The sequence below is a fragment of the Bufo bufo genome, chromosome 3, assembly GCF_905171765.1.
Source record: "Bufo bufo chromosome 3, aBufBuf1.1, whole genome shotgun sequence".
Lineage (NCBI taxonomy): Eukaryota > Metazoa > Chordata > Amphibia > Anura > Bufonidae > Bufo > Bufo bufo.
In genome coordinates, this window is record NC_053391.1 from 81,334,977 (window position 1) to 81,360,702 (window position 25,726).

Sequence of the window (25,726 nt, forward strand, 5' to 3'; positions counted from 1 at the left end):
AAGTGGGTATGGCGGGTAAGGGGACGGGTCGGCAGGCCCATCTCATTTACCATTTTCTACGTCTGTTTTGGGCTACTTTCACACTAGCATTTTTCTTTTCCAGCATAGAGTTCCGTCACAGGGGCGCTATACCGGAAAAGAACTGATCAGTTTTATCCCCATGCATTCTGAATGGAGAGTAATCCATTCAGGATGTCTTCAGTTCAGTCGTTTTGACTGATCAGGCAAAAGATAAAACCGTAACATGTTACGGTTTTATTTCTGGCGAAAAAAAAACTGAAGACATGCCTGAATGCCGAATCCGGCATTTTTTCCCCATAGGAATGTATTAGTGCCGGATCTGGCATTCAAAATACCAGAATGTCGGATCCGTCCTGCGCATGCACAGACCGGTAAAAATTTGAAAAAAGATACAAGACGGATCCGTCTGTCCGCATGACAAGCGGAGAGACGGATCCGTCCTTGCAATGCATTTGTGAGACTGATCCGCATCCGGATCTGTCTCACAAATGCTTTCAGTCAGCGGCAGATCGGCGGGCAGTTCCGACGACGGAATTGCCCGCCGGATCACACTGCCGCAAGTGTGAAAGTAGCCTTAGTCATAAAAAATGTGTGGTTTGATGAGTACGCACTGGACATAACCGTATATGATAAGGGCTCATTCACACTGCAGTATTATAGATATGTATTCATTCTTTTTTTTTTTTTTAACTATGGCGCCAATACATGGTATTATTCACATTTCCATTTGTTGTGTATATTTTGTTTTTATTTCCAGTACGCATGTTCCAGTGGATCTGTATTAGGCCTCCTGCACACGAATGTGTGCGGCCCGCAATATTCACTTTAATGGGTCCGCGATCTGGCCATTCCGCAAAAAGATAGGACATGTTATATCTTTTTGTGGAACGGAAGTACGGGACGAAATCCCACTCCGTGCTTCCGTTCCGGAATGGGTCTGCATCTGTGATGTGGAATACACAAGGAACGGTGCCCGTGTATTGCGGATTCCCAAATGCGGTCCGCAATACGGCAATGGGGTTCGTGTGCAGGAGGTCTTAGAATTATTTTTTTTCAGCTCAATGGTCAGGGGTGGTCTCACTTTGAACATTGGTGGGGTATCGCCAGGATATGCCACCGGTGTGCTCGGCTAATTTTTTGGAGCTTCCATAGAAATGAATGGAGGACAGCTGCACACGCATGGTGCACTCTTGTTTTTCTTTGGGAGCTACGTTCTCAAGACAGGTGCGAGTCCCAACTCTGGTCCCACTTATGTCTGTCTGACATTGCTGGCACATCCTAGTGATATGCCACCATTATTTGAGGTGGTATATCGCTAGGATATGCCGGTAATGGTGGCATGTTACTTTTCTGCACATGCGTATTTAGGCTGCTTTCATATGTAGTTTTTTAGTGGCATTTTTTTTTTTCCATTTTGTTTTTTTTTTGTTTTTTTGAGAGGAAAAACACCAGCTCCAGATATTACCTGAAAGTCTTTGGGAAATATGAAACTCATGGCACACCAAAGGTGTCTTTTTTTTTTTTTTTTTGTTAATGAAGTGTCTTTCTTGCTTCTTTCTAAAAAAAAATAATTGCATTTTTCCATACGTTTTGTCAACTGGGCAAAAACAGCATGAAGAAAATACTAGTAAGACACGGGGTGCTGTATATGCACACCAATTTTATTCCGTTCTGGAAAAAAATAAAATAATAATAATGTGGAATCAGCTTCCCCATTCCACATGGATTTGGATGCGGTTTCTACTATTTGAATGGGGAATTTGGATGTAGATTTGGCACGTAATCCACACAGAGTGAGTATCTCACGACTTTTTTTTCCACAACACTGTTTTTAAAACCGCAAGCGGAAAACAAATGTTGTGTAAATTACCTTTGACTTTTTCCCATTGAGATCAATGGGAGGGTGGACTGCACACATTTACGGAGTGAAAAAATCTCAAAAAACTTTGTGTGAACATGCCCAACACTAGATGCAAAAAAAAAAAAAAGAGATTTATCAAGACTGGTTCTTTCTGCGCCTGTCTTGATATCCCCGACGCTGCCGAAGGATGCGCCTAATTTATGACACGGTGTACGCCTCATCATAAATCAGGCGCATCCTCCTGCAGTTCATGCATCTAACCAAAAACCTATGACTACTCAGAGCTGCCGTAGATTTCTGTCTTCATTTACGCCAGAAAACTGTCATCGTGAGGATAGGTCATCAGTATTAGCCTACATGCACACGAACGTGGTTTTGGTTCCGCATCCGAGCTGCAACACGGCACGGTTGTGTGAACAAGCCCTTAGTCCATGGATACCACTGATTAGCAGGTCTGATCACATGACCCTCCATGAGCGGCCATCTGGGGACTGGAGCCTCAGGTTGTCCAGAGGAAAGATTGGAATAAATGAGGGGTAAGCAATTTAAAACGCAGATATTCTGCAGTTACAGATTATACAGTTGCAAGAAAAAGTATGTGAACCCGTTGGAATGATATGGATTTCTGCACAAATTGATCATAAAATGTGGTCTGATCTTCATCTAAGTCACAACAATAGACAATCACAGTCTGCTTAAACTAATAACACACAAAGAATTAAATGTTACCATGTTTTTATTGAACACACCATGTAAACATTCACAGTGCAGGTGGAAAAAGTATGTGAACCCCTAGACTAATGACCTCTCCAAGAGCTAATTGGAGTGAGGTGTCAGCCAACTGGAGTCCAATTAATGAGATGAGATTGGAGGTGTTGGTTACAGCTGCCCTATAAAAAACACACACCAGATCTGGGTTTGCTTTTCACAAGAAGCATTGCCTGATATGAATGATGCCTCGCACAAAAGAGCTCTCAGAAGACCTACGATTAAGAATTTTTGACTTGTTAAAGCTGGAAAGGGTTATAAAAGTATCTCCAAAAGCCTTGCTGTTCATCAGTCCACGGTAAGACAAATTGTCTATAAATGGAGAAAGTTCAGCACTACTGCTACTCTCCCTAGGAGTGGCCGTCCTGTAAAGATGACTGCAAGAGCACAGCGCAGACTGCTCAATGAGGTGAAGAAGAATCCTAGAGTGTCAGCTAAAGACTTACAAAAGTCTCTGGCATATGCTAACATCCCTGTTAGCGAATCTACGATACGTAAAACACTAAACAAGAATAGATTTCATGGGAGGACACCACAGAGGAAGCCACTGCTGTCCAACAAAAACATTGCTGCACATTTACAGTTTGCACAAGAGCACCTGGATGTTCCACAGCAGTACTGGCAAAATATTCTGTGGACAGATGAAACCAAAGTTGAGTTGTTTGGAAGAAACACACAACACTGTGTGGAGAAAAAGAGGCACAGCACACCAACATCAAAACCTCATCCCAACTGTGAAGTATGGTGGTGGGGGCATCATGGTTTGGGGCTGCTTTGCTGCGTCAGGGCCTGGACGGATTACTATCATCGAAGGAAAAATGAATTCCCAAGTTTATCAAGACATTTTGCAGGAGAACTTAAGGCCATCTGTCCACCAAGTGAAGCTCAACAGAAGATGGGTGTAGCAACAGGACAACGACCCAAAGTATAAAAGTAAATCAACAACAGAATGGCTTAAACAGAAGAAAATACGCCTTCTGGAGTGGCCCAGTCAGAGTCCTGACCTCAACCCGATTGAGATGCTGTGGCATGACCTCAAGAAAGCGATTCACACCAGACATCCCAAGAATATTGCTGAACTGAAACAGTTCTGTAAAGAGGAATGGTCAAGAATTACTCCTGACTATTGTGCACGTCTGATCTGCAACTACAGGAAACATTTGGTTGAAGTTATTGCTGACAAAGGAGGTTCAACCAGTTATTAAATCCAAGGGTTCACATACTTTTTCCACCTGCACTGTGAATGTTTACATGGTGTGTTCAATAAAAACATGGTAACATTTAATTCTTTGTGTGTTATTAGTTTAAGCAGACTGTGATTGTCTATTGTTGTGACTTAGATGAAGATCAGATCACATTTTATGACCAATTTGTGCAGAAATCCACATCATTCCAAAGGGTTCACATACTTTTTCTTGCAACTGTATGCTTCTTTACACTGTTATGGGAGTTACAGTAACATAGGCGCTCGGCCATTTCCATAACTCCGCCTCCTTGGCTGGCACTCAGCCAAGATATGACACCGCCTTTAATTTCTGGAAAACCCCTTTTAGTGACAGTATACACAGTAAGACTTTCTGGACTAGAGGCTGCAAATTGTGTGCCCAGCAAAGAAGGCAGAAAGTTTTTTTTTTAACAACCTATTGGCGCACTGTGATATACATGTATGTCACACGTGTGCAGGGATTATCTGGATTGGGCTCAGCAGTTTATACAGCTGACACCCCCCTGCCAATCCTGGCCATTTTGAAGAGGTTTTCTAGCATTAGAGGAATATGGCGCTTTCTTCCAGAAAACAGCAGGTTGGATGCAGTATTGCAGCTCTGCCCCATTGACTCCAATAGAGCTGAGCTGCAATACCAGACACAACCCAAGGACAGGGGTGGTGCTGTTTTTGGAAGAAAGCAGGCATGTTTTTTGAATCCTGGACATCCCCTTTTAAGGCCCCTTGCAGACGAGCGTGTCCAGATGCGTTGCGTCTGCGATCAGGGAAAATCGTGTGAGTAGGTACGCAAGTGCAGTCAGTTTTGACTGCGATTGCGTTCCGATGTTCAGTTTTTATCGCGCGGGTGCAATGCGTTTTGCACGCGCGTGATAAAAAACTGACTGTGGTACCCGAACCCGGAATTCTTCACAGAAGTTCGGGTTTGGGTTAGGTGTTGTGTAGATGTTATTATTTTCCCTTATAACATGGTTATAAGGGAAAATAATAGCATTCTTTAATTCAGAATGCTAAGCAAAAGGCTCAGGGCGCGATGATGTCACCGAAGGTCCTTTTCCAGCCAGGTCCTGCAAGAGGAAGAAAGAGCCCGGCTGCGCGATCAAGAGGACGAGGTGAGTTATATTTTTAACCCCACAATGGACCTTTTACTTAGCATTCTGTATGAAAGAATGCTATTATTTTCCATTATAACCATGTAATAAGGGAAAATAATAAAATATACAGAACACCGATCCAAAACCCGAACTTCTGTGAAGAAGTCCGGGTTCGGGTCTGGGTACCACAGTCAGGTTTTTTTTTTCACGCACGTGCAAAACTCATTGCACTCGCGTGTTAAAAACGGAACATCGGAAGACAATTGCAGTCAAAACTGACTGCAATTGCGTACCTACTCGCACGATTTTCCCTGATCGCAGACGCAACGCATCCGGCCCTAATCTGGACACGCTCGTCTGCAAGGGGCCTAAGGCCTCTTGCAGACGACCATAAGTCCCCTATGGCCGTATTGCGGCCCGCATACGGTGGATCCGCAATACACAGGACACCGGCCGTGAGCATTCCGCATCACAGATGTGGACCTATTCACTTCAATGGGTCCGCAAATCCGGAAGCACTATGGAGTGGGGACAACTTGTCCTATCTTTTTGTGGAACGGACGGATTGCGGACCCCATTCAAGTGAATAGAGTCGTGATCCGCATGCGGCTGGCCCACGGTCGGTGCCTGTGCATTGCGGTCCACTGCACGGGCAGCACATGTTCGTGTGAAAGAGGCCTTAGGCTTTATGTACACGAACGTATTTTCTTTCTGTGTCCGTTCCGGGGTTTTTTTGCAAGAAAAATAAATAAAAAGTTACTCCGTGTGCATTTCATTTCCGTATGTCTTTTGCGCAAAAAAAAATAATAATATAACTTGTCCTTATATTGTCTGCATTACAGATAAGGATAGTACTGTTCTATGAAGGGCCAGCTGTTCCATTCTGCAAGATGCGGAATGCACAGGGGCGTCATCCGTATTTTTTGCGGACGGCAAAATACATACGGTCGTGTGCATGAACCCTAATTCAGTAAATTCAGGTCAGGCAGCGACACACTGCATTATAAATCAGTATAAGGGCTCTTGCACACGACCGTATGTGTTTTGAAGTCCGCAAAAAATGGATCAGCAAGAAATACGGATGACGTCTGTGTGCATTTCATATTTTGCGGAACGGAACAGCTGGCCCTTCATAGAACTGTATTATCCTTGTCTGTAATGCGGACAATAATAGGACATGTTCTATTTTTTTTGCGGAGCAGAAATACGGATGTACGGAAAGGGAATGCACATGGAGTACCTTACGTTTTTTTTGCGGAGATAGAGAGATGGCTAGTATTTAAAATAAAAAAACGCCTCTGCACTTTTCCTCTTTGGGCTTCCAAAAGTTGGGAGGCCATGCACTGCAATCCAGAAGTACTGCAGTATTAATGCTTGCTCCTAAAAGGATTGAATAAAAATAATATCCACCCTGACCCCCTCCCATTCCATATAAAAGCTAAAAATGATTTGTATCAGTGTGGCTGAAAATGGGCCAAATATTACAATATCATGTCACTTTGCGGCGTGGAGAACGCTATAATCTAAAGGCTACCAGTCGCTTTGTACATTACATACACAGCGCACAATGGTGAAAACGGGGTGTAAAATAAAATTGTAAAAAAAATAAAATAATAATAATCACCCGCATGGATTCTGATTTGGGGGGATTGGTGGCATTAGTGCTAGTAATGTATATTCAGAGAACTAGCTGCCTCAGGACTGGACAGTGACCTATTACCCAAAACAAAAATGGCCGCTCAAGCTACACAGTGGGCACACCAGCCGCTGCTTGGCAGGTGTTCTGTCAGAATAGTCGTATATCCTTGATGGGCGCACACCCCCGGAAGTCACGAGGGGTACGGTATTTTCACGAGTAAGGATTTTCTGTTAGAACACCGGGCATTAGCTATAATAGCGTTCTCCAACCACAACTGCTCCGCTTCCTGTGGACGATAGAATGCTGAACTACACTTCCCAGATTGCAACTGTCCCGGAAGTGACGTACGATACTGGATGCCGTCATGTGATCACTAGTTCTCGCACCCTTTTGTTGCCGGAAAGTTTGATTCCGAGGTTAATGCACGTGGTTACAGGTTGGAGATGATTCTGCACCGTGTTAATATCGCGACATCACTGGATGTCACAGTATGATAGGTGAGTGCTAGCAATGACATTACAACACGAGTTATCTGTGACCTTTCTGCCTGGCCAGTATATGTGCATGGGGGTCATTCACTAAACTCCGCCCTAGCCACAGCCTACAATAAATAAGCCCCACCCCTCTGTGACACCTCCAATAGAACGTGCTCACCGGTGCTAGAATTACACCGATTGAGGCCTATTGCACACGACCGTATGGCTTTTTCAGTGTTTTGCGATCCGTTTTTCACGGATCCGTTGTTCCGTTTTTTGTTTCCGTTGTGTTTCCGTTTCTGTTCCGTTTTTCCGTTCCGTTTTTCCGTATGGCATATACAGTATACAGTAATTACATAGATAAAATTGGGCTGGGCATAACATTTTCAATAGATGGTTCAGCAAAAAACGGAACGGAAACGGAAGACATACGGATGCATTTCCGTATGTGTTCCGTTTTTTTGCGGACCCAATGACTTGAATGGAGCCACGGACTGTGATTTGCGGGCAATAATAGGACATGTTCTATGTTAAAACGGAACGGAAAAACGGAAATACGGAAACGGAATGCATACGGAGTACATTCCGTTTTTTTTGCGGACCCATTGAAATGAATGGTTCCGTATACGGACCGTATACGGAACGCAAAAAACGTCCAGTAAACGGGAAAAAAAAACGTCCGTGTGCAATAGGCCTGAGACAGGGGCGTAGGGATGAGCCAATCCACTTATTACTTCGCAAAGTCTTTGCGTAATAACTAGTGTCGAGCGAACTTGAGTTTTAAGTTCGGCGTCTAAAGTTCAGGTTATCGAAAAATCGCGTTATAGATTCTAAATTCCGTTATGATCCGTGGTAGCGGAATCCATAACGCGATTCTTCGATAACCTGAACCCGATCTTTAGACGCCAAACTTAAAACACAAGTTCGCTCAACACTAGTAATAACTTCATAAATTGATTTCTACTGTAAAAAACTAGGGTTCAGTTCCAAGTGGTACCCTGGAACCGAACCCGAGTTCGGGAAATGTTTTTTTTTTTTACAATAGAAATCAATTTATGAAGTTATTGCGCAAAGTCTCGCGAGACTTCGCAAAGTAATAATTTCAGCTCATTGGAGCCAATACATTCTGATACTGTATGGAGCACTCGCCCCGTACAGTATTTAAACGAAGTACTATGCGAATCGCCTTCAGATGTTTCATCCGAAGTTGATTCGCTCATCCCTAGTACTGGGCATAGACCCTATGGAGAAATTTCCCGGTGGGCCAACACCGTCGGTGCCCTCCTGATGTCCGCCAGCTAAGCACATAACGATCTGTTGCTCTCAGCATTAATTAATGCTTGGATGATCAGGCAAGGTACTTATTATGCATTTGGACATGTTAGTATGGCCATGGCATGGGAACATCCCCTTTAAAACATCTGACTGGTGGCACTGTGCTGTTTGGTTCTGTTGGGGCAGTATATTGTGCTGCACTGTGCTGTTTGGTTCTGTTGGTGCAGTATATTGTGCTGCACTGTGATATTTGGTGCTGTTGGGGCAGTATATTGTGCTGCACTGTGATATTTGGTTCTGCTGGGGCAGTATATTGTGCTGCACTGTGGTATTTGGTTCTGTTGGGGCAGTATATTGTGCTGCACTGTGGTATTTGGTTCTGCTGGGGCAGTATATTGTGCTGCACTGTGGTATTTGGTGCTGTTGGGGCAGTATATTGTACTGCACTGTGGTATTTGGTGCTGTTGGGGCAGTATATTGTGCTGCACTGTGGTATTTGGTTCTGCTGGGGCAGTATATTGTACTGCACTGTGATATTTGGTTCTGTTGGGGCAGTATATTGTACTGCACTGTGGTATTTGGTGCTGTTGGGGCAGTATATTGTGCTGCACTGTGGTATTTGGTTCTGCTGGGGCAGTATATTGTACTGCACTGTGATATTTGGTGCTGTTGGGGCAGTATATTGTACTGCACTGTGGTATTTGGTTCTGTTGGGGCAGTATATTGTGCTGCACTGTGATATTTAGTTCTGTTGGGGCAGTATATTGTGCTGCACTGTGATATTTAGTTCTGTTGGGGCAGTATATTGTACTGCACTGTGATATTTGGTGCTGTTGGGGCAGTATATTGTACTGCACTGTGGTATTTGGTGCTGTTGGGGCAGTATATTGTACTGCATTGTGGTATTTGGTTCTGTTGGGGCAGTATATTGTACTGCACTGTGGTATTTGGTTGTGTTGGGGCAGTATATTGTGCTGCACTGTGATATTTGGTTCTGTTGGGACAGTATATTGTACTGCACTGTGATATTTGGTTCTGTTGGGGCAGTATATTGTGCTGCACTGTGGTATTTGGTGCTGTTGGGGCAGTATATTGTGCTGCACTGTGGTATTTGGTTCTGCTGGGGCAGTATATTGCTCTGCACTGTGGTATTTGGTGCTGTTGGGGCAGTATATTGTACTGCACTGTGGTATTTGGTGCTGTTGGGGCAGTATATTGTGCTGCACTGTGGTATTTAGTTCTGTTGGGGCAGTATATTGTGCTGCACTGTGATATTTAGTTCTGTTGGGGCAGTATATTGTGCTGCACTGTGATATTTAGTTCTGTTGGGGCAGTATATTGTGCTGCACTGTGGTATTTGGTGCTGTTGGGGCAGTATATTGTACTGCACTGTGATATTTGGTGCTGTTGGGGCAGTATATTGTGCTGCACTGTGATATTTAGTTCTGTTGGGGCAGTATATTGTGCTGCACTGTGATATTTAGTTCTGTTGGGGCAGTATATTGTGCTGCACTGTGGTATTTGGTGCTGTTGGGGCAGTATATTGTACTGCACTGTGATATTTGGTGCTGTTGGGGCAGTATATTGTGCTGCACTGTGATATTTAGTTCTGTTGGGGCAGTATATTGTGCTGCACTGTGATATTTAGTTCTGTTGGGGCAGTATATTGTGCTGCACTGTGGTATTTGGTGCTGTTGGGGCAGTATATTGTGCTGCACTGTGGTATTTAGTTCTGTTGGGGCAGTATATTGTGCTGCACTGTGATATTTAGTTCTGTTGGGGCAGTATATTGTGCTGCACTGTGGTATTTGGTGCTGTTGGGGCAGTATATTGTGCTGCACTGTGGTATTTGCTTCTGTTGGGGCAGTATATTGTGGTATTTGGTTCTGCTGGGGCGGTATTGTACTACTTCTGTTGGCCCTGCCCATTTGTATTGCTCCGCCTTTTGTCAATTTGGACCTGCCTACAACATAGTGCCACTTTTACGTTCTCGTCAAACCCTGGGTGGGACCTGCACCTACCGGACATGTAAGGTATATTATCGATATGCTATAGATGTGGAATACTCCTTTGAAAGGGTTGTGCCGAGCTTACAGACTAATGACCTGTCCTAAGGATCGGTCGTCACCATCCGATCAGTGGGGTCAGACTCCCAGCACCTCCGACCATCAGCGGTTTTGAAGGAGTGGCTACAATCTAGGCAGCAAGCAGGTTATCGGTGAAGAGGACGCAGTGTTTAGACGAGCGCCGCCACCTCTTCATACATCCGGTAGTGCTGGGTGTCGGACCACCACCGATCGGATATTCATGTCCTATCCTGCGGAGCGTCCTTTAGGCTCTGTTCACATCTGCATCAGATTTGACTGAAGGAGTAGCAGTACATGCAGGACAGGCCCCATTAGGCACTATTGCTATCTGTCTTACTATAGATCCAGCAGAGCACTGTGGCTTTGGTTATGAACATGATGCAAATGTGAACAGAGCCTAAGAGGCTCCTCCGATGACTACACAGTCATTTACAGTATGGGGGAGATTTATCAAAAGTAGTATAACAGAAAACTGGCTTTGTTGCCGATAGCAACCAATCAGATTCCACCTTTCATTTTTCAGGGCTCCTTTGGAAAATGAAAGGTGGAATCTGATTGGTTGCTATCGGCAACAAAGCCAGTGTTCCTCTAATCCACTTTTGAGAAATCTCCCTTTCTGTGTTGTGTTTCTGTAACTCCATTCACACTCAGCAGAAAGTATACACGTGGATTCTTTGTCCCTTCTGCAGGAGAGAATAAGTGATACAGTATTTATTCTCTCGCGTTCCACGCGGATTAGCTCCTCACACGGCGGCCGCCCCCTTATGGATCTGCATCACATCAACCTGCAGAAATCGGAGTGTCGGCCTCTCATTCTGCTGCAAAGTTTGCATTGGGTTTGCCATAAGCGAGCCTGCCATGTGTGAACTTACCCTTACGCGTCAGTCTAAAATACGTTTTTTTTTAATGACCATCCAAGATCCAATAATCCAGAATATTTGATCATCCACAGGCTCCCTATTCGATCCAGACATCTAGGTCTAGCATAGAACAGAGCCAAATAATGATGCATTCTGGAGTCTAAATTAAATGGGACATTTTTCATTGGAGTTTCCCTTTAACACCTCACAGAAACGTCTAATTGCCGGGTACTCTATTCACCCACATAGAATCCGATACAAAACTCTTCCCTCTCTGTGACTCAGCGCAGACAAATTACCTGTCGCCAGAGATCCTGTGATCACCCAGTCCGTGCTGGAAGGTTTCTGGGAATCGCTGATGTCTCTCGGAAGAATGAGGAAGATATTTCCATTGCACAAGACTATTATTAAAGGGGTTGTCCAGACAAAACTCATGAAATCCACTCTGTACACAGCTTTAAAGGGGTTTTCAGTTACTGTGGGCTAACCGCTTTTCTGCCGTTGCTCCAGCGCCGGAAACTATACAGCTCCGTCCTTTGTATATAGAGGATGGTCCAGTTTAGGCTGAGTTCACACGAGCGTGTCCGGATTAGTTCCGGATGCGTCCCGGTGTGTTGCGGCAAACCCGCGCGAGTAGGAATGCAATTGCAGTCAGTTTTGACTGCGATTGCGTTCCGATGTTCAGTTTTTATCGCGCGGGTGCAATGTGTTTTGCACGCGCTTGATAAAAAAACGACTGTGGTACCCAGACCTGAACTTCTTCACAGAAGTTCAGGTTTGGGTTCGGTGTTGTGTAGATGTTATTATTTTCCCTTATAACATGGTTATAAGGGAAAATAATAGCATTCTGAATACAGAATGCTTAGTAGGTGATCAATTGAGGGTTAAAAAATAAAAAAAATTAACTCACCTTGTCCTCTTGTTCGCGTAGTTCTCCCGGTCTTTAGTTCTTTAAAAAGATGAACTATGGGCTAAAGGACCTTTGGTGACGTCAGATCACATGCTCCAATCACATGGTACATCACCGCGGTGATGGACCCTGTGATTGGAGCATGTGATCTGACGTCACCAAAGGTCCTTTAGCCCATAGTTCATCTTTTTAAAGAACTAAAGACCGGGAGAACTACGCGAACAAGAGGACAAGGTGAGTTAATTTTTTTATTTTTTTTTAACCCTCAATTGATCACCTACTAAGCATTCTGTATTCAGAATGCTATTATTTTCCCTTATAACCATGTTATAAGGGAAAATAATACAGTGTATAGACAGTCACCTAGCAACCGTGCGTGAAAATCGCACCGCATCCGCACTTGCTTGCGGATGCATGCGATTTTCACGCAACCCCATTCACTTCTATGGGGCCTGCGTTGCGTGAAAAACGCAGAATATAGAGCATGCTGCGATTTTCACGCAACGCATAAGTGATGCGTGAAAATCATCGCTCATCTGAACAGCCCCATTGAAATGAATGGGTCCAGATTCAGTGCGGGTGCAATGCGTTCACCTACCGCATTGCACCCGCGCAGAAATCTCGCCCATGTGAACGCAGCCTTAAGGGTTCACTAATCCCACCTTCTGTAACTGATTAGCATTAAGTCAGCGACTGATGACAGAATCCAGACCCCTTGTAATCCCAGTTTGGCATCCATTTGAGCCATTTCCGTCTGCGATCCGTTTTTTTTTTTTCCTCCAAAAAAAAGTCCTGCATGCAGTATTTTTTTAAAATATATATATATATATATATATATATATATATATATACTTTATTTATTAATGAATAAATATTACAAACATTTTTCATACAAATAGATTATAATTTTTTTTTCCCCCCCATTAATCCCCCAAATTAAGAATACCCCATCCAACCCCCCTCCCTCCCCTTGCGATGCGTCACCTAGCGCCCACCGTAGATGAAACCGGGGCAAATCTTCCCTATACATTCCGCCATCTACCTTCACAATTCCTTTGTTTATATAAAATATTTTCGAATCTATTAACCTCTTAAGGACACAGGGCATTGAGCAGGCACCCTGGGACAATGCGTCGGCGGGTCCTGTGACCCCCCAGCCCCTCCCCTTCCCCCCGTGTCGGCGATCACAGCAAACCGCAGGTCAATTCAGACCTGCGGTTTGCTGCATTTCCGGGTTATTCGGGTCTCTGGGGACCCGATAACCTGGAACAGGATGGTGATCGGTAGTGTGATAATACATCACCAATCACCATCCTGCGATCCTGAGAGGTGATGGTGACATCACCTCTCAGGATTGGCTCTGATTGGCTGCAGGGGCGGGCGGGCAGTTCAAATTATTGCAGCGCTCCTCTCCTCCTCCTTTTGTGTCCGGGAGCCGAGGAGAGAGGAGCTGTGCACGGATCTCCAGAGCCAGCACCCCCTTCACCTTCACTAAAAGGTATTTAGGGAAAGGTTAGGGACAGGTTAGGTTAGGCAGGGATATTCAGGGAAAGTTTAGTTGAAAAAAATAAAAAGTTTTTGGTTGCATCACCATAACTTGGGTGTCTGGGGTCCACAGCAGAGCTGTGCGACCCTAGACCCCCCCCCCCCCCCCCCCCCAGGGGCGCAATCAGTTTTTTGTTTTTTTTCTGCGTACTATGACTGTGGCCAGCGCTCTTAGCGTCAGGCCACTGTTAGCGCATCGCACACCCCACCGCTGATCAGCGAGTTTGAATTTTTGTTTTTCACATTTTTTGCCCTTTTTTTTATTTAGTTTTATTTAATTTTTTTTCTGTTAGGTTTAGGATAAGTACGTGAACACCTGTGCCCCCACACACACGCACACCAAATAAAGATTTCCACGCACACACACACACTCCCCTATGGCCCGCCGGATGTTCTCGGCCGAGGAGGCATGCGCCCAGCTTGACTCCGACTCCGAGAGTCCCAGTGAGGACGAGGATGACCCCACTTTCCATCCGCATGATGATGAGCCCCCAAGGCGGCGGAGACGCCGCCAGGCGGAGCAAGGGGACCACCATGCTAGGGACCCTGTAGCCCACACTAGTATGAGAAGCTCTGGGGCTCGTACTAGTTTTCCGGCCCTACAGTTAAGTCCACCGGAGCCCCCTACCGGTGAACTTGCATGGTGTACACCAGAGGAGTTTGAGCCTGTGATTCCTGATTTTGTAGGCCAACCAAGAATCCAGATTCCCACAGTGGGCTTCACTGAATATGACTATTTTAGTATTTTTTTCAGTGACCACTTTGTGAACCTGATGGTGGAGCAAACGAACCTGTATGCCCAACAGTTCATTGCTCAACACCCGGGCTCCTTTTTGGCTAGGGCCGGTGGCTGGACTTCGGTCAGTGCAGCCGAGATGAGGACGTTTTGGAGCCTTGTGCTGCACATGGGCCTAGTGTCAGACATTACTGGAGTGGGGACATCCTCTACCAGACCCCACTTTACAGTACGGCCATGCCACATATCCGGTTTGAGGCCATCCGGAAATGCCTGCATTATGCGATCCTGCCTATGACTGCCTGTACAAAATCAGGCCGGTCATCAATCACTTGGGGCCAAATTTTTGGAGGCCTATGTACCTGGAAGGGAGGTCGCGGTTGATGCTTTGAAGGGGAGACTCATTTTCCGCCAGTATGTCCCCTCTAAGCAGGCGAGGTATGGCGTGAAGCTGTACAAACTTTGTGAGAGTACCTCAGGGTACACTTACAAGTTTCGTGTGTACGAGGGGCGAGATTCCCGTATTGAACACCCAGAATGTTCCCCCACTCTGGGTGTTAGCGGGAAACTTGTGTGGGACCTTATGCACCCACTGCTAGATAAGGGTTACCACCTGTACGTGGATAACTTTTATACTAGTATCCCCTTGTTCCAGTCCCTCGCCGCCAGATCCACGTCCGCATGTGGGACCGTGCGGAAAAATCAACACGGCCTCCCTACCCACCTTCTCCAGGTACCTATCCTAAGGGGTAAGACCCGTGCCCTTACCAGTGGAAACCTGTTGCTGGTCAGATATAAGGACAAGAGGGATGTCTTTGTACTGTCCACAATTCACGGTAACGGCATCACCCCTGTCCCTGTGCGAGGTACCGCGGCAACGGTCCTCAAGCCCGATTGTATTGTCGACTACAATCGGTATATGGGAGGAGTTGATCTCTCTGATCAAGTCCTCAAGCCATATAATGCCATGCGCAAAACCCGGGCATGGTACAAAAAAGTTGCGGTCTACTTGGTACAGGTTGCCTTGTACAACTCTTTTGTGCTGTCCCGGAGCGCTGGCAACACAGGGACATTCCTTCAGTTCTATGAGGCAGTCCTCAAGGCCCTGATCTTTTCTGACCGGGAAAGAGCAGGCCGGAGTACCTCGGGAACTGAAGGCGCCCGGATCGTCCCTGGCCAACACTTTCCAGGTGTGGTTCCCCATACTGGAAAGAAGGGACGGACCCAAAAAAAGTGCAAAGTGTGTCACAGGAGGGGGATACGAAAGGACACCACCACTCAATGTGACACGTGTCCCGATCATCCGGGCCTCTGCATTGACGGTTGCTTCAGGGAGTACCACACTTCCATGGAGTACTAAATTTATATTCCCCTTCCCCAATTTTGATTTCATTTAGCCACTGAGAATCGGAAAAAATCTATGGTTCTCAGACTTGAGACACTAAAACTAAAACATTTTTTTTTTTCAAAAATATTATTTTGTAAAACTAAAATAAATAAAAAAGTAGACATATTAGGTATCGCCACGGTCGTGAGAATCTGCTCTATAAAAATACCTCATGACCTAACCCCTCAGATGAACACGGTCAAAAAAATAAAATAAAAACGGTGCAAAAAAGGTATTTTTTTTGTCACCTTACATCATAAAAATTGTAATAGCAAGTGATCAAAAAGTCATATGCCCCCCAAAATAGTGACAAAACCGTCCACTCATCCCGCAAAAAATGAGCCCCTACCTAAGATAATCGGCTAAAAAAAAAAACTGACTCTTGGACTATGGAGATACTAAAATGTTTTTTTTTTGTTTATAAAAGAATAATATAGTGTAAAGCCTAAATAAAAAATAAAAAAAGAGAGTAGACATATTGGGTATCGCCACGTCCGTAAGAAACTGCTCTATAAAAATACCCCATGACCTAACCCCTCAGATGAACACGGTCCAAAAAATTAAAACCGTGCCAAAACAGCTATTTTTGGGCAAATTTTCAATTTTAAACAGTTTTTTCCAGTAACAAAGCAAGGGTTAACAGCCAAACAAAACGTAATATTTATTACCCTGATTCTGCAGTTTACACCCCATATGTGGTCGTAAAACTGCTGTATGACCAAACGGCAGGGCGCAGAAGGAAAGGAACGCCGTATGGTTTCTGGAAGGCAGATTTTGATGGCCTTTTTTTTTTTTGGCACCATGTCCCATTTGAAGAACCCCTGATGCACCCCTAGAGTAGAAACTCCATAAAAGTGACACCATCTAAGAAACTACACCCCTCAAGGTATTCAAAACTGATTTTACAAACTTTATTAACCCTTTAGGTGTTCCTCACCTAAAGGGTTAATAAAGTTTGTAAAATCAGTTTTGAATACCTTGAGGGGTGTAGTTTATGGCAAATGGAGATGAAATTTCCGAATTTCTATTTTTGGTAGCCTTGCCTCACAAAAATGTAATACAGAGCAACCAAAAATCATATGTACCCTAAAAATAGTCCCAACAAAACTGCCACCTTATCCTGTAGTTTCCAAAATGGGGTCACTTTTATGGAGTTTCTACTCTAGGGGTGCAATAAATATAGCGTTTTGTTTGCTGTTAACCCTTGCTTTGTTACTGGAAAAAATGGATTCAAATGGAAAATTTGCCCAAAAATTTAAATTCTCAAATTTCATCTCCATTTGCCAATAACTCTTGTGCAACACCTTAAAGGGTTAACAAAGTTTGTAAAATCAGTTTTGAATACCTTGAGGGTTGTAGTTTCTATAATGGGGTCATTTTTGGGTGGTTTCTATTATGTAAGCCTCACAAAGTGATTCAGACCTGAACTGGTCCTTAAGAAGTGGGTTTTTAAAAATTTTTGCTTCTAAACTTCTAAGCCTTGTAACATCCTCAAAACTAAAATGTCATTCCCAAAATGATCCAAACATGAAGTAGACATATGGGGAATGTAAAGTAATAACTATTTTTGTAGGTATTACAATGTATTATAGAAGTAGAGAAATTGAAACTTGGAAATTTGCAAATTTTTCAAAATTTTTGGCAAATTTGGTATTTTTTTTTATAAATAAAAATAAAAATTTTTGACTCCATTTTACCAGTGTCATGTACAATATGTGACAAAAAAACAATCTCAGAATGGCCTGGATAAGTCAAAGCGTTTTAAAGTTATCACCACATAAAGTGACACTGGTCAGATTTGTAAAAAATGGCCTGGTCCTTAAGGTGAAATATGGCCGTGTCCCGGGATTAAAGGGAACCTGTCACCAGGATTTTGTGTATAGAGCTGAGGACATGGGTTGCTAGATGGCCGCTAGCACATCCGCAATACCCAGTCCCCATAGTTTTGTGTGCTTTTATTAAAAACTGATTTGATACATATGCGAATTAACCTGAGATGAGTCCTGTCCCTGACTCATCTCACATATAGGACTTATCTCAGGTTAATTTGCATATGTATCAAATCAGTTTTTAATAAAAGCACACAGAGCTATGGGGACTGGGTATTGCGGATGTGCTAGCGGCCATCTAGCAACCCATGTCCTCAGCTCTATACACAAAATTCCGGTGATAGGTTCCCTTTAACTTTATTAGGCCTCATGCACACGACCGTTCTTTTTTAAGGTCCGCAAAAACGGGGTCCGTTTTTCCGTGATCCGTGACCGTTTTTTCGTCCGTGGGTCTTCCTTGATTTTTGGAGGATCCACGGACATGGCCGTGCGGAGCCAAACGGATCCGTCCTGACTTACAATGCAAGTCAATGTGGACGGATCCGTTTGAGGTTGACACAATATGGTGCAATTGCAAACGGATCCGTCCCTCATTGACTTTTAATGTAAAGTCAGGAGTTAATATACCATAGGATCTGAGTTTTCTCCAATCCGATGGTATATTTTAACTTGAAGCGTCCCCATCACCATGGGAACGCCTCTATGTTAGAATATACCATCGGATTTGAGTTACATCGTGAAACTCAGATCCAACAGTATATTCTAACACAGAGGCGTTCCCATAGTGATGGGGACGCTTCCAGTTAGAATATACTGAGAACTGTGTAATAACTGCCCCCTGCTGCCTGGCAGCACCCGATCTCTTACAGGGGGCTGTGATCAGCACAATTAACCCCTCAGGTGCCGCACCTGAAGGGGTAAATTGTGCGTATCATAGCCCCCCTGTAAGAGATCAGGGGCTGCCAGGCAGCAGGGGGCACACCCCCCTCCTTCCCCAGTTTGAATATCATTGGTGGCCAGTGTGCGCCCCGCCCCCCCTCCCTCTATTGTATTATCATTGGTGGCCAGTTTGCGGCCCCCCCCCCCTCCCTCCCTCTATTGTATTATCATTGGTGGCCAGTGTGCGGCCCCCCCTCTACCCCTCTATTGTATTATCATTGGTGGCCAGTGTGCGGCCCCCCCGCCCCCCCTCTATTGTATTAATATCATTGGTGGCCAGTGTGCGGCCTCCCCTGTTCCCCCCCCTCCCCCCCGATCATTGGTGGCAGCGGAAAGTTCCGATCGGACTCCCAGTTTAATCGCTGGGGCTCCGATCTGGCAACCAGGACGCTACAGCAGTCCTGGTTGCCATGGTTACTTAGCAATATTAGAAGCATCATACTTACCTGCTGCGCTGTCTGTGACCGGCCGGGAGCTCCTCCTCCTGGTAAGTGACAGGTCTGTGCGGCGCATTGCTTAATGATCTGTCACTTACCAGTAGGAGGAGCTCCCGGCCGGTCACAGACAGCGCAGCAGGTAAGCCACCTCCTCAGACGAGCTCCACTCCGCCCTTCGTTCTCCACCTCTGCTCACAGGATGCGGGTTAACCCTTTCAGCACTCTAATTAGTAAGAGCAGTTCCTTTATTCAATAGAGGGAGGGGGGCCGCACACTGGCCACCAATGATATTAATACAATAGAGGGGGGGCCGGGGCGGCCCGCACACTGGCCACCAATGATAATACAATGGAGGGAGGGAGGGAGAGGGGCCGGGGGGGCCGCACTGGCCATCAATGATATTAATACAATAGAGGCAGGGGGGGCCGCACTGGCCATCAATGATATTAATACAATAGAGGGAGGGGGGGCCGCACTGGCCACCAATGATATTAATACAATAGAGGGAGGGGGGCCGCACTGGCCACCAATAAAATTAAAACTGGGGAGGGAGGGGGGTGTGCCCCCTGCTGCCTGGCAGCCCCTGATCTCTTACAGGGGGCTATGATACGCACAATTAACCCCTTCAGGTGCAGCACCTGAGGGGTTAATTGTGCGGATCACAGCCCCCTGTAAGAGATCCGGTGCTGCCAGGCAGCAGGGGGCAGTCATGTACACAGTTTGTAGTATATTCTAACTAGAAGCGTCCCCATCACTATGGGAACGCCTCTGTGTTAGAATATACTGTCGGATTTGAGTTTTCACGAAGTGAAAACTCAGCTCTGAAAAAGCTTTTATGCAGACGGATCTTTGGATCCGTCTGTATGAAAGTAGCCTACGGACACGGATCACGGACATGGATGCCAATCTTGTGTGCATCCATGTTTTTTCACGGACCCATTGACTTGAATGGGTCCGTGAACGGTTGTCCGTCAAAAAAATAGGACAGGTCATATTTTTTTGACGGACAGGATACACGGATCACGGAGGCGGATGACAAACGGTGCATTTTCCGAGTTTTCAACGGACCCATTGAAAGTCAATGGGTCCGCAGAAAATCACGGAAAACGGAACAACGGCCACGAGTGCACACAACGGTCGTGTGCATGAGGCCTTAACCAAATTTAACCATGAATAAACGGTAGGAGTATTAGTAGAGAACCAAACTCGAGAAATTAAAAGTCTGGCCAAAAAGGCTATTTTAATCAATAAGATTTTTTTTTGTCCTTGGCAGTTGAGCTTGGAAAAGTCACCCAAAATCCAACATTCTAGTGTGTGTGGGATCACTATTTTTCATTTTTGAAAGATCAGTTTGGCTATTGTATCCCAGTATTTTGTTAGTTGTGTGCAGGACCAGAACATCTGTAAATGATCTGCCCCTAACAAATGACATCTAGGACACTTGTAGCTGGTTCTAAGCCCACATCTGTTGAGCCAGGCTGGTGTAACGTATATGTAAAATATTAAACTGAACCATAACGTGATTGAAATTGTGAGATACTAACCGAAAATTTGTCATTATGTTCCCCCAGTCAGATGGCTGAACCATTGAATCAAGTTCCCACGCCCGCTGACCGGGGGAAGACAATCCCTTAAATAATGTGTCTACAAACAATTTATAAATATTCGAAATTCTTAACTTGTGACCTACAGTAACTCATTTAAAGATGTGTCAGTGTTTTTCTGTAATAATACTTTCTGTTTTATACTAGTGAGTGCTGAACGAAGTTGTAGATCGTGTTCTCTTTGTGTAAACTCCAAAAATGGGAGTATTTCTCCATTATTCACTACTTGTGAAACCTATAGAATGTTATTTTTTTGCCAAAAATTTTCCCGCACTAAATCATCCAACTCAGGTAAAAAATAATTGTGCCATAAAGGTGTCAAATATAATGATCCTTTTATTCCAAACCACGCTCTAACAGTGCCCCGTGATTTAGCGAATAGCCTCCTAGTTTCCTTATAATCCTGTTGGAATCGAATTAGTGACCCAGACTATAAAAATATTACGATGGGTAGATCTACTCAATAAATGTCTACAGAATGAGCTCGCTTTCCAATATTTATACACCCAAAGCTGTGAGGCTATAAAGTATCTCTTAAAAAACGGGAGGTTCAATCCTCCGTGTTCAAGCGGTTGATATAAATAGTTTATTTTAAGCCTTACCCGCTTTGTTCCCCAAAGTAAATCATTCATCACGGTCTCAATTAACTTAAAAAATTTATCTTCAATCCAAACCGGGGAGTTTCTAAGAGTATAAAGAAATTGAGGTAGTATCACCATTTTCACTAGGGATACTCTGTCGGCAGCCGAAGCCATACCGTAATTTTTGATCTTAGTTTATTAATCAGCGGAATTAAGTTTAGCTGTACAAACTCTTCTACTTTGGGAGAAATGGTTAAACCTAGATATTCAAAAGAGTCAACGACTCTCACCATAGTCAGGGGGCCTGTCAGAGGATAGTCAATTTTTTAGGTCGGCATTAGCACAGTTTTAGACCAGTTAATGTCAAAACCTGACACTGATCCAAAACCGTTAATTGTCTGAATAAGTTCAGGAAGTGGAATATCGGTATGATCAATAAAAAACAAAACAGTTTTTTTGCGGATCGCATTCAGAAACAGGAAGGCCTCATGCACACGACCGTTGTTTTGGTCTGCACCCGAGCCGCAGTTTTTGCGGCTCGGATGCGGACCCATTCACTCCAATGCGGCTGCAAAAGATGAGGACAGCACTCCGTGTGCTGTCCGCATCCGTTGCTCCGTTCCGTGGTCCGCAAAAAAAATATAACCTGTCCTATTCTTGTCCGTTTTGCGGACAAGAATAGGCAGTTATATCAATGGCTGTCCATGCCCTTCTGCAAATGGCAGAACACACACGGACGCCATCTGTGTTTTGCGGATCCGCAATTTGCGGACTGCAAAACACACAACGGTCGTGTGCATGAGGCCTAAGACTGAGTTCACATCAGCGTTCAGCACATAACGGATTCATCACATAACTGAGCCGAACGGAGCCTACGGACCCCATAGACTATAATGGGGTCCGTTATGTTTCCGCTGAGAAGATGATTTTGGAGCGGAGACAAAAGTTGTGCGTGCAGGACTTTTGTCTCGGCTCCAAAATTATCTTCTGAGCGGAAACATAACGGACCCCATTATAGTCTATGGGGTCCGTAGGCTCCGTTCGGCTCAGTTATGTGCCGAATACGTCCTTTCCGTTCTCCTGCTCCTATAACGGAGCAGGAGAACGGAAAGGCTGAACGCTGATGTGAACTCAGCCTAAGGGCTCGTTCACACGACCGTTGGTGTCCCGTGCCCATGCTGTGAACCGCAAATTGCGGTCCGCAATGCACGGGCACCTTCCGTAGGGCAAGCACATGGGGATCGCAGACCCATTCACTTGAATGAGTCCGCGATCCCTCCGTTCCGCAAAAAGATAGAGCATGCTCCATCTTTTTGTGGTGCGGAGGCACGGAACGGAACCCCAGAAAGCACTCCGTAGTGTTCCGTTCCGTAATACGGGAACGGGACACCAACGGTCGTGTGAACGAGCCCTAAGACCTCTTTCACACGACCGTATGGCTTTTTCAGTGTTTTGCGGTCCGTTTTAAACTGATCAGTTTTTCCGTTTTTTGTTTCAGTAGTGTTTCCGTTCCGTTTTTTAGGTTCCGTTTTCCCGTATGGCATATACAGTAATGACATAGAAAAAATTGGGCTGGGCATAACATTTTCAATAGATGGTTTGGCAAAAACGGAACGGATACAGAAGACATACGGAGCAATGTCTTTTTTTTGAAGACCCATTCACTTGAATGGACCCACGGAACATGAGTCATGGGAACGCAAAGAAACGGAACAGAATACATTCTGGTGCGCTCTGTTCCTGTCAGTTCATTTTTGTCCCCATTGACAATGAACGGGGACAAAACGTAAGCATTTTTGCCCGCTATTGAGATCCTATGACTGATCTCAGCAGAAAGGAAAAGCGCAGGTGTGAAAGTAGCCTTATTGTCGCATCATTTTTGCAACATTTTTTTATTTTTACACCACACTATCCAGTTTTGAAAAGTTGGCATGGTTAGGGTACGTTCACACTAGGGGCTCAATACCGGAAAAGAACTGATCAGTTTAATCCTTATGCATTCTGAATGGAGAGCATTCCTTTCAGGATGTATCGGTTCAGTCCCTCTTACGGTATTTGGCCGCGGTATTTTCTCCGTCCAAAATTCCTTAACACTTTCCGGAATGCCGGCATTAATTTCCATTGAAATTGCCGCATTGACGGCATTGAGCTGATTAAAGTCACATTTATCAACTGAGACTTTGTAAAAAGTCGCAAAAACTGTCGCCATCTTACTCCAGTAAGGGGGGGGGGGTAACATCTCAAGACAGAAGTGTTGGACTGAAAAGTGCATCAAATTTATTGTGCGACATTTGAGAGATTTTGGTACAAATTACTGCAATGTAAAGTCCTCCAAACCGGGCTTCAAAAATTCCCCTCATGAGAAATCATCGCTGTGTTTCAAAGATTTTTACATGTGTTTTTGGTGAAGTTTTTTCTTTTGCACTTGTAAAAAAATGCTACTGAAGACCCATCAAAACACCTAAGCGGAAGCCCCACTTTGGAGCCGCATTTTAGAAGGATATATGAGCAAGAATGTCCTATGTATACCCGTGCCTGCTTAACGCAGCGCTGCAGTAACCAGGTGTGGCCACTACGCGGTGTATGGAGCTGTAGTGTTCCAGCAGCACCTGAGAGCAGCTGATCGGTGGGGGTGTCAGGAGTTGGACCTCCGCCGATCTTATATTAATGACCTATAATAAGGCTGGGTCATCGACAGTAAGACCTTTTTTTTGTGTTTTTCAGTGTCCTGTGAAAACAGATGGCCAGACTGAGGAGACAGATTTGTCGCGTTGTGCTGGACTATTTTGATAAAACGTACACAAATGAATTGGGCGATCAGTGGCAAACAGTCAAGTGAGTCTAATAATCTGATATATTCATAAGGCATGTATTAAACCTGTTCTCAGAAATTGTGGCCGTGTTGAGCATTGCCACCGTTAAAGAGGACCTGTCTCGTCCGCAGCCGCCATTACGAGTCTGTAGCTGTTGCTCCACTAGGCTACTTTCACATTTGCGTTGTTGTTTTCCGGTATTGAGATCCGGCAGAGGATCTCAGTACCGGAAAAAAACGTTTCCGTTTAGTCATCATGTATTCTGAATAGAAAGAGATCCGTTCAGGATGCATCAGGGTGTGTTCCGTTCCGTCAGAATTCCGTTTTGTGACCTGACACAAAACCGCTGCTAGCTGCGGTTTTGTGTCTGGTCATAAAAACGGATCTGTCACTAAAAACAATGTAAGTCAATGGTGATGGATCTGTTTTTTTAGGAGTAAAAAAAAAAAACGGATCCGTCACCTGTTGACTTTCAATGTATTTAGTGATGGATCCGTTTTTTTTTTGTTTCGATTTCACACAACAGCACCCTAACAGAGCGCATGCACCCTGCTGTGCAAAATCAAAACGGGTCCGTTTAATTCCGCTATTGAGATCCTCTGCCAGATCTCAATACGGGAATTAACAACGCAAGTGTGAAACAGGCCTTAGGGCTCCCATTTCTGATCAGTGAGGGTGTTTTCGGGTTCCATTATGCAGTTCAGGCCACAATCTTCATCAGGAACTGAACTTTAGCTGTGGCGCTGTCCACAGTGTGACTAGCATATCGGAAGTCGAAAATACCTGAACTGATTGTGCGGAACGGATGTGGGCAGCTAGTAATTGCTGCCCATTACCCCTGAGGAAGCCAGAGTTACTGGCAAAACATGTCGGGGGGCAGTGTTAGGTTTTAACATGCGGTCACTGTCCTACTGCTTATTTATCACTAGTAGTCCGGATGGATTACAGTTTCAACATTGAGAGTAGTTGGCACTTATAGGAGATACAGCTGTATAGTTCACGTCTGTACTTACTGTCACTAGACAGCTATCAGTTCTAGTTGCCTGGTGGTTTGATGATCCGAATTTTACACCAGTACACATGTAGTAGGCTTGATAGTAAGGCAATCAGATGAAGCTATACTTAATATCTGCAGACGTGGTAGGGCAAACAATTGCCCTTTCGATATTTTGGGGTTAGGGATTGTGCACGTCCCCCCCCCTCTCCTATCTCATTTAAGCCTACATCAGTAACAGTGGTCTAGCGACTGTTTTTAACACCATAGTTACTTTTCTGTTTCAATGGGCTGTACAATTTAATAAAATTGTGTTTCAAGTAGACATCTAGTTTTTAATGTATACCAAATAAAAGTGATATATTAAATTGACCTGGTCCAAGATAGTTTTTTTTTTTTGCCTACTTAGGCATTTGTAAATAAAGTGTATAATGAACCTTGCCCTAGTCTGGTCCTTTAGTTATCAGCTAGTAAAAAAACAACATGGTTTTCGGATTCACTTTTTCCAGTGATCTATTGCTAGTAAGTAAAATGTTCAAGAGAATAACATGAGGTACAGCGACCGACCCCTCCACAATGCTTCCACTGCAGAGGGAGCAGCCCCACAGTACCCCTGTTGTCAGGCTAGTCCCCCTTGGCTTTGGGTTG

At 44.7% G+C, this 25,726-nt stretch overlaps 1 protein-coding gene across 2 annotated transcripts in view; it reads left to right on the top strand.

The window, feature by feature from the left end:
• The first annotated feature begins 6,844 nt into the window (after positions 1-6,844).
• The window catches only part of NSUN3 (NOP2/Sun RNA methyltransferase 3), a 70,602-nt gene continuing 51,720 nt past the window's right edge, over positions 6,845-25,726 (top strand). The window contains exons 1-2 of one of the 2 annotated variants that reach the window (XM_040423270.1): positions 6,846-7,102; positions 23,996-24,106. In XM_040423270.1, coding sequence (XP_040279204.1) covers positions 24,012-24,106 — 95 coding nt within the window. In that variant the 5' untranslated portion in view covers positions 6,846-7,102; positions 23,996-24,011. Of the gene's footprint in view, positions 7,103-23,995; positions 24,107-25,726 lie in introns of both variants that reach the window. The other variant, XM_040423271.1, reaches the window with a different exon arrangement.